We start from the raw sequence: 13,143 nt of genomic DNA, 5'->3' as shown, positions 1-13,143 counted from the left end.
TATATCATCTTTACTTCTTCTATTGTACAGAGTTATAGCCCTTTTTAAACTGATTTTTTTTTCTTCACATGGATTATTCTTTTTTTTTTCCAAAAAGGGGAAATGGGCAAAGTGATGGTATTTTGGGAGCTTATAAAATAAGGCTTTACTAGGTTTGTAGCATAACTCATTGATCTGGTCATTTACAATCTTTCGGCTAGTCGACAGGTGTTCCGAAATACATAAAGCATCAGCAAAATCAAACGGCGCGGATCTTAATAGAAAATAAGTTAATAATTCGTATTTCCTTAAAACTGGCTTAGGTGCAGGCAGATTTTCTAAGGGCCAATTTGACAATTCAGGTTGCAGTACATCAAACATTGTTGCATACTGGTGTTGCACTGCGGCGTAAAATATATTTTCTTGTATCTCAAATGTCTCTTATCGATATATTTATAAATAAACGTTTAAATTAACAAAACAATTTTTGAGTTTGCGTGTGAACAGAACAAGTTCTGAGTGTGCGTGTGGCCTTGTAATCTTATAATAACAATGCCGGCTAGAAAGAGTCCATACAATTCCATCAATTGACTCCTTTGCCACATTTTTGAGCCCAATTGGCTAATTCGTCGAAGATAAATTATAGTCATATGGAGACAACTGTTTTCCGCTTAACATGGGTTATAATTCCATTCACGTAAAATTGAACAAGTAACAGCCTTTTAAAAATTTAAAAGAGCAAATAATTGTTTGCGTTCGGCTTGGTACAATTGAATAATTCTTCAAGTACGCGAATTGTTCAAAAAATACTATAAGAATGCCATAATGCCAATAAGCAATACTTTAATACTTAGAATTATTTACAATGTATTAAATTCTGAAACCGTCGTTTTTTTAAAAATTACTTTATTTTACTATCAGGCTCTTAAGAGCACATACAAAACAACGATAACTTTAGCATTGAATGTTATACCTGCTCCTTTGAATACTCGACTGGCTCTTTGAACACAATCCACGTGACACTTTCAAACAGTGGGGGCGTGGTCAGGGAGCCGAGGTAAGTCCAGTAATCGCTCGTATTTGCTGCAATACACATTACTCAACTAATAATTTGTTCCATTCAATCTAAAAGTAAAAAAAAACTTGAACGATCAAACACACCATATGCAGATGTAGGAGGTCTACGTGTATATTAAGCGCTCAACAAGCAAACTTTGACTACTTCCTACAGATGAGGTTGAAGGACAGCGGACACCGAATGACCACCTGGAGCTTTCAACTGGGCTGCATATAGAGCTGCTGATGCATGTGAAGCATTCTTCATTTCATGTTTGAACCCGGCGTGGAAACGTTTCGTAAAATGTATTTCCTTTTTTATAACCCTAGAGAATATTTAGTTGTTGGTATGTGAAAAAAAGTAACGTGGAAGCATGCTAAATAGTAGTATAAAGTCCCATTACGTGTCTAACAGCTAATATGTGGCACGGCACCATAACTTCGATTAAATTAAACACAAATCAACTAGGGTTACGTATATTTATTTTGTAGATGTTTTTCTTAGCTTCCAAATGATTACAACTTTAAACTCATGGTTTGCTTATAAAGATTTACACTTTCGTACATTTCGTAGACATAAAGGTTCAGCTTTACGAGTTATTTCGTAAAGGGAGATACTAAAAACTAAAAAACAAACTTTTTTCAGAATTACAACATGAACAGCCCAAATATATGGATGTGCAAGTGTCATTCTGGTGTCTGTGTTCTACTTACAGGGTAGGAGGAGGGTGGGGTCTAGGGTGGTATCCACGGTCATTTCCGCGCCACTGGTCTTCAGTTTACCGCAGTTATCTGATATAACTTTGAATTGATTACACGCAACCCCAGGCTGAAATTGATACATTGAATTAAATTAAAATAAACAAAAAAAACTCACACTAGTGTTTAACTGTAAATAGGATACAATTTCACCCTATTATTTTATTTTTTATAAACAGTTTACGGCGTAATGGTTAACAACATGTTTTGTTATATTGCGACCGACCGTCATTTTTATTAAATGTGTGTTTCGTTTTGGTGTATTTTCTTAATTGTATTTATCTCCTATGGCAGTGATTTTCTATGAAGGGCAAAGAATAATTTGTGCCAAAGAAAGTTATTGATTTGCTGTAGTTTCATATCTGCATGTTCAATATCCGAGCAATAAGCGTGCCACTGACCGTGATAAAGATGCCAAGAACCGCCAGTCCGTCAGGCTTCTGGACGGCGTCAGCAAAGCTGCTGTATTTAGAAGCATTCCAGTGAACAAGATGAAGCTGCAAACATAGCATCCGGTATATCTCTTACAGAACACACATTCTTTATCTTTACAGATCTGATGAATGTCGGCAAAACGATATATTTGTCAGCAGTGTTACTAATTCCAAACAAACACACAGGAATGAGCCAAGACGGTATTGCATTAATGTTTCTTGGCGCTGTAGTGCCCAATAACAGTGATTTAATAACAACAAAATTGTATTATAGAATCATGCTTATAATAAGGGCTTCGTTTGACAAATAAGCGAGAAACACATTACATCAGTCAAGGTCTTGTTAAACACAAAAATGATTCGCTTTCAAGAATACTCATTCCAATATTGAGTTCAATATTAAACGTTCGTTGCGTACACAAGCAGGGTCAATATAAATGTATCCTACCTCAGAAGCGTACATCTTGCCGTCGACGGTGTGTTCGGATCCACGGCCGTCTTCGGCACCCCAATGAAGATGAAACTGCTCCAGGCGGTATTCGTCTTTACCCAGGGGACCGCCTGTCAGAACTGGAATGAAGGTATCGGTACATAGCAAACTGCATTGTAAAGGAAAAAGGCAACTCAGCAATGTATAAGCTCCTTTAAAATACAGTCAACCCTGTATCTAGGGTCCACCTATGAAACACTTAAATGCTTAAAACAGGTGGCCATTTAATCCAGGTGGGAAGCTCTCGCCACCAAATCTTTATTTAAATACGGGTATTATATATTATAAATGACAAATTACTGGTACTTCGATTACAGTGTATAATGTTTCCCTAGTATCTATTGCTATAATGTTTAACCTTGAAGTATAAATACAACTTTAATCGCGACTCAAGACGTTGGAACGTGGCACTCAAAATCAAAATTATTTTGTACACAGACTCTCAGACTCTCAGATAGTTAAATGAGTTCCGGTAGAAAATGAATTAGGATTCGGTACGTAGCAATTTGGGAGGGGGTGCAGAGGAGGTGTTAGAATATTTGAGGTCAGCCTTTTGTTTGCACTACGGCTTGACCCTACAATCCCCCCTTGCAGATAAAAGTGAAATTTAGTAGTCATAATAGTGAAATTTACCCCCATTATTGAACGAGATACAAAGACGCCTAAAAGGGGCTTTTCAACTACGATGGATGACATCAAAGCGTTTCGCAAGTTTAGAGAAGAAAGGGTGGTCAGCAAAGGTTGAAAAAGAGCCTACTAGACTATGCGCGCGTCACCTTGGTTCGTTTGCAACGTGTAACACCAAGGGAGGCTCAGAGAATCGACAGAGACTTTCATGCTATACTATGGAAAATAGTTGCACTCTCTCTCTTTCTCTCATGAACAACATAGTTATCTTCAAGTATAATGTTAATAACATTATTAAAAGTGAACCGTTTTCAGTAAAAGTTTGCATTCTATCTTATATAAAATAAAAATAAACATAATTAAAATCATTTATAAGGAAAATTTTAGATGCAAGAATGAACAAGCTTTTAGTGATATTTTGGTTTGAATAGTTGTATACATGTTTATGGTTGTTTCAAATGTGTACATTTTAACAACTCGATGGTGAGAATTAAGATGTATATAATACCCTTATAAATATATATTTGCAATTAAATTTGGATACACTATCAATTTGCTATGATACAAATATGGTCCATTTAAGGATTAAAATTCGACATGTTGCATTTTATTGGGGTATGGTATGCAATGGGGCTGTTCAAAATGGGTGGAGTCCGAAGGACTCCACTAACGTTTTGAACTGCGCCATTGCATACCATACCCCAATAAAATGCAACATGTCGCATGTTAATACTTATATTTACATTCATTTAAATTTACATTTCTGCTAAAATAAATTGATTATTCAAGAGTATTTTCTCTTTTCTTTCTCTCCCTTTTTCAATGGTGGGTAAATTAGAACAGCTATCGTAGCCTAATTTTATACGACAATGAATGCACACATAAAATAGTTCCTTATTTATATGTTTATTTTCTATCTTTTCAAGGTCAAGATTATTATAAATACGTATTATTGCGTACAATGTGTGTTTTCGGTCCGTTATCGTGGTGTATTAAAACGCAAAAACCCGAGCGTTATCGGTAGAAAACGTGCATTATTCAGTAAATTCAGTTTTTTTTGTTTTACATATACGCTTTCAGGGCCCGCATCATAACAATGAAGGCTGAGCGACCTGGTTTCTGACCGAAAGTTGGTCAACGATGCAAACTTTAGTACAAAAACATATTTTAGAATATTATGTAGCTGCATACAAATACCAAAACATGAAATAAACCACATATAACTTACATATTTTCTGCTGAGTTGTCTTTTCCTGGCAAGCTGATGTGTTTAACAAATAGTTTTTTTCTGCAGTTGTTTTGATTATTAAAAGCACTAAATTATGTCTAAAACGACTAACTCCTCCGAACTTTAGTTATTTCTGTCGATTGTATTCAGAACATACGACTTATATGTACATGATTCCATTACGTCGTATGCAATGAACAAAGAAATTTCAAATATTTTTTCTCTGCTGCTAAAGATGCTGTACATTTTATCAAGAACATGTTTACACAATTTTCAGGCTTAAATTAGTTATCAAAACAAATAATGGTTAAAGTATGACTGAATATGTAATTAATTGATTACCCAATAGGTATTGTGCGTAAATAATCCCAGTAATCCAGTCAATTTTCGAAAAAACAACACTTTCAAAACGAATGAACACTGCAAAAAATGGCGTCGAAACAAAATGCAGCTGCCGAGTTATGTTGCGGCCCGAATCGAGCTTAATGTAAAACCTTTTCAATGACATCACTCATGACGTCATACAAGCACACGTTATAGAGGTTATTTTGAACTAACTGTTTTTGCATTTTCGTGACATTTAACAACATTTTTAAACACAAACGTTCCTTCAACTGCTCCATCCATCATGAAATTATCTACATTAAAATCAATCAAATTATCGTTGCTTATCTTGTTTTAACTGCTTTACTGCAGATTACAGTTTCGCATGTTGCCAATAATTTTACTACGATTTCATTATAAAAAATAGTTCCGTAGTAAATATGCCCCGCCCCTTGGTATTATTGCGCCCAATGATAGGACAGAAGTATTGAACAAACGCACGCGATATCGATGGGAAATGCCATTGCAATTTATACAGAAATAAAGTGCAATTGATAAACAACAACCATCGTTTAGGAATGAAGTGTGAATGTAAATATTACCCGTAAACACAAAGTATCAATTTACATATGATTACATTTTGCCGTGATGATAGTTTATACGTGGTTCACTGTTGCGAACTGGAATGTCACATTGTTGATTTAAACAAATACTATTCTTTTTTATTTGTTAAATGCTGTGTAATTTAGCAATAAATATTTCAGATAATTAATTGGAACTATCTACTGTCCTTTTCTGTGGATGAGCATTTGTAAGTCAACTGCACAAATCGGTCACCTGATTGGTTTAGGATGTTGATGGGTAAATAACGGTTGTTGCCCGACTAAGTCAATGTGTGTTTGCGTGCGTGCGTGCGTGCGTGGGTGAATGCGTGCGTGCGTGCGTGTATGTGTGTGTATGTGTGATTGTGCGTGTGTGCATGCGTGCGTACGTACGTGTTTGTTGTGTGTGTATGTGTGGTTGTGCGTGTGTGCGTGTGTGCGTACATACGTGTTTGTTGTGTGTTTGTGGTTTTCAGTTTATTTTAATAAATAACGTAACTATTATCAACTTCATAAAAATCATTAATAATAAACACTCTATTCTCCATTCTAAGTGTAACATTTTGCAAATAGACCTCGGAATAAACACTCCATCTCTCCTCTGTAAAAAAAACACATACCTCCCTTTTTCGTGATTTGGCACATAATGCTGTGTCCGTTGTTGACAAGCTTGACTTCACTCTCTGGAGTGTAGTTGGTCGACAGTGCGTTGGATCCCTGGACGTCGGAGTCATACTCCGCCGCTGACGTCACGATATCGATAGGAGACTGACGTTCGCCGTTGGCGATCGGGAAATCCTTGCCCCAAGTCGATGGGCCTGGAATTAGGTGAGAAAGATGAAACTTAAGACAGCTGTGCTATCTTAACAGTACTAGTTATGTTATGAAGCTTGTATTGTTATTTTGTTGGTTGCTCTGTTGGTACTGCATCTAGTTTGCATATTTGTGTACATTGATAAATACAAATGTACGTATGTGTAGAATAACATATTTATATCATGTCCTAAACACGCCTTCTCCTAACAATGAAAAACTGGTAGTCTAGTCAACTGTCTATAACTGAAGGAGAGACTTTTTTAAGTAATAATAATGATAATAATAATAATTGATGATGACGATAATAATAATAATAATAATAATAATAATAATAATAATAATAATAATAATGATAATAAAAACAAAGTTTAAAGTACATTTAAAACTTTTTTCTGAAGACAATTTAATCGTATTTCCCTAAAGATTACATTACATTTTTACATAAAGTCAAAAACAAACAAAACATACCAAAACTTCTGGCTTCGGTACAATATTTCACCACATAAATTTCTGTTTGGCCTAGGCAAAGATAAATGATAAACCTTGTGTGCTAATTAAGATAACACATGTTTCATTATTGTCCTGTGTGCGTCATGTTGACAATAGTTTTCAATAAAAGATACCCATTATCCGCGTCTCTTGGCATGTCGTTCGGGGTTTAAAAGGTTAAACAAGTCAGCATATTTGTTTAATAATTTCAGATCCATTTTATTCCTATTCTTTATATGTGGCGATAATTGCTATTCACGTTTCATTATTCTTTAGGTGCCTACGGGTATTATTACCGGAGTTTTGTCGATGACACTTCGATTGTACGTGGTCAAAGAGCCAAATATAGTTCAACTTTTTCCTTAAGGTTCCTATTGGTATAATTATCATAGTTCTGCCGATGACACGTCAATTGTAAGTGGTCAAAGAGCCAAATATAGCACAAAAAACATAAAAAATTAGTTCGTCATCAGCATTATTATATAAACAAAATAATCAAAACCATATTTAAATCCAGATTAAACTGGATTTCTTCACAGGCCTGGCCCAAATCATTTGAATACAGCTAAATAGTTAAATTGAACAGATGGCCTTCGTGATAGCCAGTTAAGCGATTTTTCTGACGGTTAGTTTTAACAACGTAGAGTGACCGGGTCGGGACAATGTCATGGAAACAGGCACAAAACCAGTGATTCAAATTCCTGTAATCTTACGAAGGATATATAAGCATACTGTGTGAAAACAATTATGAAATAAAAATATAAAAATCGGGTTTTACGAATCAAGACGTCTTATTTTTGCACAAACAAAATTTATACAAAAGTATGCAGGATTTAAAAAAAAAAACAAAAAAACAAACAACAACAACGTTTACCATTTGTTGTCATATATCCCCAATGCGCCATGTCTGTTTTCTTTAATCCTGAAAAAAATAATCATCATAATTTGCAATAAATACAGCTAAGGACACTTAAACTTAGTGAGTTGAGAAAAATAAATACAAAATTTAACTTGATGCCTATAATGAAAAATGACCATGATGCTGATGCTGATTCTTATGCTTATGCTGATGCTGATAATGTTAATGATGACGAAGACGAAGACGACGATGATGATGATGATGATGGTGATGATGATGACGATGATGATGATGATGATGATGATGATGATGATGATGATGATGATGATGATAACGACAATGATGATGATGATGATGATGATGATAATTTACTTTGTCGTATTTTAGTTGTTGTTGGTCATTGTTAAGTTGTTGTTGTTGATTATATGATTTAGATGCTGATAATGCCACTGATGCTGATAGTGATGTTGTCGTGGGTTCCGGTGATAGTCGTTGTAATGATGATGATGATGATGATGATGATGATGATGATGATGATGATGATGATGATGATGATGTTATAGCTCATATTCTTGTTATTGTTTTCCATTTAACTACCACTTTATCTTATAACCTTTAACTGGTGTCTTAAAACTTGAAACTTTTACTTTTGAAGATACTTACACTTCCAGTAAAGAATTGACATATATCCTTAGATTTCACATTCAAGCACATAAACATTTGTATGTACAGTATTTATATACATTGCAATCTTTGACCTTAACCATGAACGCAGTCGCTGATAAGCCGGCAAAGCCGGTGATAATTAACGGGTAGACATGCCAGATTGACGGGTAAAAAAGGCAGATCAACTCAGGTTGTTCAAAATGACGAATGATGTGTGTTTTTGTATCATTTGTTTATTACTTAAAGCCGATGTATGATTCGTTTACAGTGTGCCTTGTGATAAATACACATGTACGATACATGTTAAGCTCGTAACGCAAGAAAGATGTACTTCTCGCTGCCTCAATTACATGTGCGATATACACCGTTATTCCTGTTACGACTGAACAGGTATTTGATTTACAAAAGGCTTCATTGGTACTTCTTTCAGTATGGTCTCATATCATTGAGATGTGTAGTAGTGAGAGTAGTGTATTCCATATTAGGTAGGAACTGCAATCGCATTTTCATGAAAAGAATATATAATATTTTATTAAAGTGCAAACACAAAAACAAAACTATATGTTTTTCACTTTATATCATTAAATTGACTCCAAAGTATGAACATTCAAATTTATAAAGACCTTTAAGGAGAAACGTTTTTGTTTTATTTAAAGATATCATTATGGAAGGAAACAAACTCAAATAAGTTATGGACAATGTAGTCTTAAAATATAGATATATTGTCATCATTTTGGGGTTATACGCCGCAGACCTACAGGCTATAGTACCGGAAATCGAGATTTCGTATTGTCAGATCTACTATTTGTCTTTCTATGTTAAAAGAATAACTCGCGGGGGTTAAAAAGGCGGCGTATGATGTGATGAGGTTTAAAATAGTGCGAATTAAAAGACCACTTAATTTAAATACGTTCATACGATTGCAACGTTAATATGAATCTGAAAGCAAGCCGAAGAATCTTAAAATAAATCTTTGTCAAGAAGTGAGGGGAATATTTAATTATGAATAATTTAGCAAAAAATGGAAATGTGTTGACTTGAAGAGACTGCCTTACTTCAACAACTACAAAAACTCAAAACGTCATCAGCCAATATCGGGTTTCATTGTATTTAACTAACTCTAGCAATTAATTCACTTGCCATATAAAAGCAATATTCAGATATCCTATAACAAAAAGGTTTATCATTTGATGTTATAACTCTAGCTAATTATAATAAAATTGATCAATTTCCATTCACTATTTTTTGTTTACGACAGGCACTTATTACTTGAATTGAATTGAATTGGTTACAATTTAGTGCCACTCATTTTCTTTGGATTCTATTTGTATTGCCTTTGAGCCAGAATTGTGAAATTTTGTCGCGCCTACAACCTTTAAGGGCTTCAGCGCTCTTATTTATAATTTACAACTTGCTTAGATACTCGTAAAGTTGAATCTCACAAATGCTTATGCAAAGAATAGGACAGTCGATATTTTCAATTAAATTATATGAAACATTTATTGCTGAATTACACAGCATTTAACAAATAAAAAACTTCGCACCTGTTGAAATAAACAATGTGGCCTTCCCATTCGTAACAGTGAACCGAGTATAATACTAACATCATGCCAAATTGTTTTAGTATGTAAATTGATACTTTATGTTAACGTGTAATTGACCATGTTTGTATCATAGGAATGGAAACTCTATATAAATTATATATTTACACTTGGGTATTGTACTCGTATCTAAATTCCCACCTTCAAGTGATTGAAATGTACACATTTGAAACTACCATAAACAATATATACAACTATTCAAACAAAAAATATCGCTGGAAGCCTGATTGCGCCTATTTTCTATGACAAGGCAGGAAATGTAATACAGTGTGTTGGTAGAAGGAAAATGGTTGTATCAATTAATACCCAAGTTGGGAAAAAATCATAACATGGAAAAACATTCGCAGGTTTGAGAAGTAAAGAAAATCTAAAGCAACAAAATTAAAAAGCAGAAGTTGTAATTCACAACTATCCAAGTAATGGCCTGGCCAAACGATTTCTTAAAATTATCAAATAAGGGGACTTTCAGGGCAAAAAAGTTAAAAAATATGCAGGGCAAGATTATAGCCCTGGGTATGAACTTCATCTTATTGCCATATACCCACATTTTAAGTTTCATTTCAATACATTTAGTATTTTCCATCAAGTAAAGGGGATATTTTTTTTCTTTGTAGGAATGATTATGGTTCTTATGCTTTTCTCTTTCTCTCATTGCAATAAATCTTTATCTGAAGTTTAATTTCAATCCTTTCAGTATTTTCCAAGATTTGGCCCGGACAAGCGCCAATTACGAAAAGAAATGTTAATGGGAAGAATATGTGCTGCACTTTCTCTAATTGTCAACTAACTATACACTCAGTTTTATTTCAGTCACATTAGTAGTGTTGAAATCATGACTGACGAAACGACGCACGGATGGACGCAAAAGTAAGACGGGCGGACGGACAAAGTGGCGACTAAATCCTAGCACCTTTTATAGTTAAAAAAATAAAAACATCATGTACAAGCATAATGGCAATTAAATCATTATCATTTCATACCTATACATTCACATGTATAATTTAAAAGGACAATATTAAGAAATAATTAAACTTAAAATGAAACAATCGGTTTTACGACTGTTGTGGGTTTTTTATTAAAAAACTTGTACCGTCTGCCCCATGTTAATAAAACATTTACAAAAGAAACAAAACAAGATGCTTTCAAAGATAACTTTTATATTTATATAATGGCAACATTTGCAGCACTCACAGTTGGCTTAATATCAATGCAAAATACGTTATATAGCATGTCTGCCTTTTACAAATTGGAACAAACAATGATCATTAAACAAATCATATGTATATCACCGGAACTAAAATCCATTGCCAACCTTCCAGTGTCTTCAAACTAAGATTTATTATATCGACGGATCTTTTTCTTTCTAACATATATGTTAGAAATTCTTTTGCTTTTTTGGTATATGACTTTACGTTTTAGATCTCTTTAGGTTTTATCGGTAAAACTTTCTTCAATTTTATAAGATTATATCACTTTTTTGTTTCAAAACATCATATCGCTTAGCTTCCATTAGCTGAAGTATACAGAATATATTTTATTTCATATTCATGAAATTTGAAAACAATGTCTAAATTGAAATAAGCAGTCTATACCTGTCTCTGTAATGAGCTTACTCAGTAATGAGCTTACTCTGTAATGAGCTTACTCAGTAATGAGCTGACTCAGTAATGAGCTTACTCTGTAATGAGCTGTCCTGTAATGAGGTTTCTCTGTACTGAGCTTACTCTGTAATGAGCTGTCCTGTAATGAGCTGTCCTGTAATGAGCTTACACTGTAATGAGCCGTTCTGTAGTGAGCTGTAATGAGCTGTCCTGCAATAAGCTGTATGAGTTGCCCTGTAATGAGCAGTATTGAGCTGTCCTGCAATGGGCTTACTATGTAATGAGCTTCCATAGCATCGTGAAGTAATTTTTTGTTAGCTGTTAACGTTCGCGATTGACTTGCTAGCACAAAAAGTGTGCTTTGAAAACACAAGATAGCATATTACTTATTGATAGCAATTTATGAAGTAAATATATATATATATGTATTCAAAAAGACCCAAACATAATATTTAAATTTTGTTCATGGTATCACTAGAAATAAATATTATAACGTCACCCATACTTACAGACAAAGTAAGCTTACTAACAAAGCAATAAAACACACCTTTAGATGCGGTCAACACATCGATATAGAACATTACGTAAAGGAGATCTACATTTTTCTCCATACTCTTGAAACGATAATGAAATTGTTTTCACTGAAAAATGATATCAGGCTTTCTTCCAATACAGATTGCAATCGACAATCATATTGCCTACAGCATGTCAATCGGAACAACTCGTCCTTTTTCCATTAGAAACAACCTCGGATGTATGCCGATACATTAGCAGAAGTAGTTCGTAAAATAAACAATGATTATGATTAAAATAATTTTAGTGTTTTAACGTGTAAATTTGCATTAATAATTAAGATTTATAATGGGGAAAGTCTTTGGCTTAACTGCAAAATTGAAATGACTAGCTCGTAGTTACTTGCAGCGTAGTTAATTGAAAATAATTTTGAGTTTGTGCTAGATATAAAATGGCCGCATTGTTCCTATTGACAACCTCTGTAATTCCAACAAACATGATAACCTCAATTTAAACAAAAAAGAGATCACTACTGTGACTTATAAAAAATAGAACGAACTGATGTGTAAACAATAGTAAACAATATGAAGAATACTTAAAACATACGCAACAGCTTGGTTCAGACCCGATATCAACAATTCACACACCTGATATCGGTCACTTTTCAACAAAATAACTGTATTTGGAATAATAATTTTTGAGTATATAATTCAAATATATAGAGACACTTGCCTTTACGATTCCAACTAAAGCGCACAAAATCTGCTAGAAATCTCAGATACCGTTAACACACACTAGACAAATTTTCTCACTGTGTGTGCTGATGAATGTGAGAAACAAGGAATTGGATCGATCGAAGAAGTCTTAGGTTCTGGTAATAGAACTGCACGGTCAGTTCCAGATATAAAATAGATAGCTTCTGTAGTTGATAATTATCTAAACAATAAGCTTGGAAGATCTGATTCCATTGAACAGCAATGAATTAGTTTTTAGTTCTCATAGAGCTTCCTAAGCTAAATTCGGGATTCCTCGGCCATTTTTAACTAAAACAACCTCGGGTCAATATAGACAATGTCAGATATCTTTACATTTTACTACA

At 34.1% G+C, this 13,143-nt stretch overlaps 1 protein-coding gene across 7 annotated transcripts in view; it reads right to left on the bottom strand.

Annotated features, from left to right (window-relative positions):
* LOC128223786 (carbonic anhydrase 2-like) overlaps positions 1-13,143 on the bottom strand; it is a 50,093-nt gene that overhangs the window by 1,207 nt on the left and 35,743 nt on the right. For 6 of the 7 annotated variants that reach the window (XM_052933162.1, XM_052933168.1, XM_052933167.1 and 3 more), the window contains exons 2-7: positions 7,679-7,726; positions 6,120-6,317; positions 2,677-2,798; positions 2,196-2,291; positions 1,750-1,864; positions 953-1,062 (exon numbers count right to left, since the gene is read on the bottom strand). In XM_052933162.1, the coding sequence (XP_052789122.1) occupies positions 953-1,062; positions 1,750-1,864; positions 2,196-2,291; positions 2,677-2,798; positions 6,120-6,317; positions 7,679-7,709 (672 nt within the window). In that variant the 5' untranslated portion in view covers positions 7,710-7,726. Of the gene's footprint in view, positions 1-952; positions 1,063-1,749; positions 1,865-2,195; positions 2,292-2,676; positions 2,799-6,119; positions 6,318-7,678; positions 7,727-12,776; positions 12,799-13,143 lie in introns of those variants that run through there. The other variant, XM_052933166.1, reaches the window with a different exon arrangement.

The sequence above is a fragment of the Mya arenaria genome, chromosome 17, assembly GCF_026914265.1.
Source record: "Mya arenaria isolate MELC-2E11 chromosome 17, ASM2691426v1".
Taxonomy (NCBI): domain Eukaryota; kingdom Metazoa; phylum Mollusca; class Bivalvia; order Myida; family Myidae; genus Mya; species Mya arenaria.
Note: the sequence above shows the minus strand (reverse complement) of the source record. Positions and strands in the feature narration are given on the sequence as shown.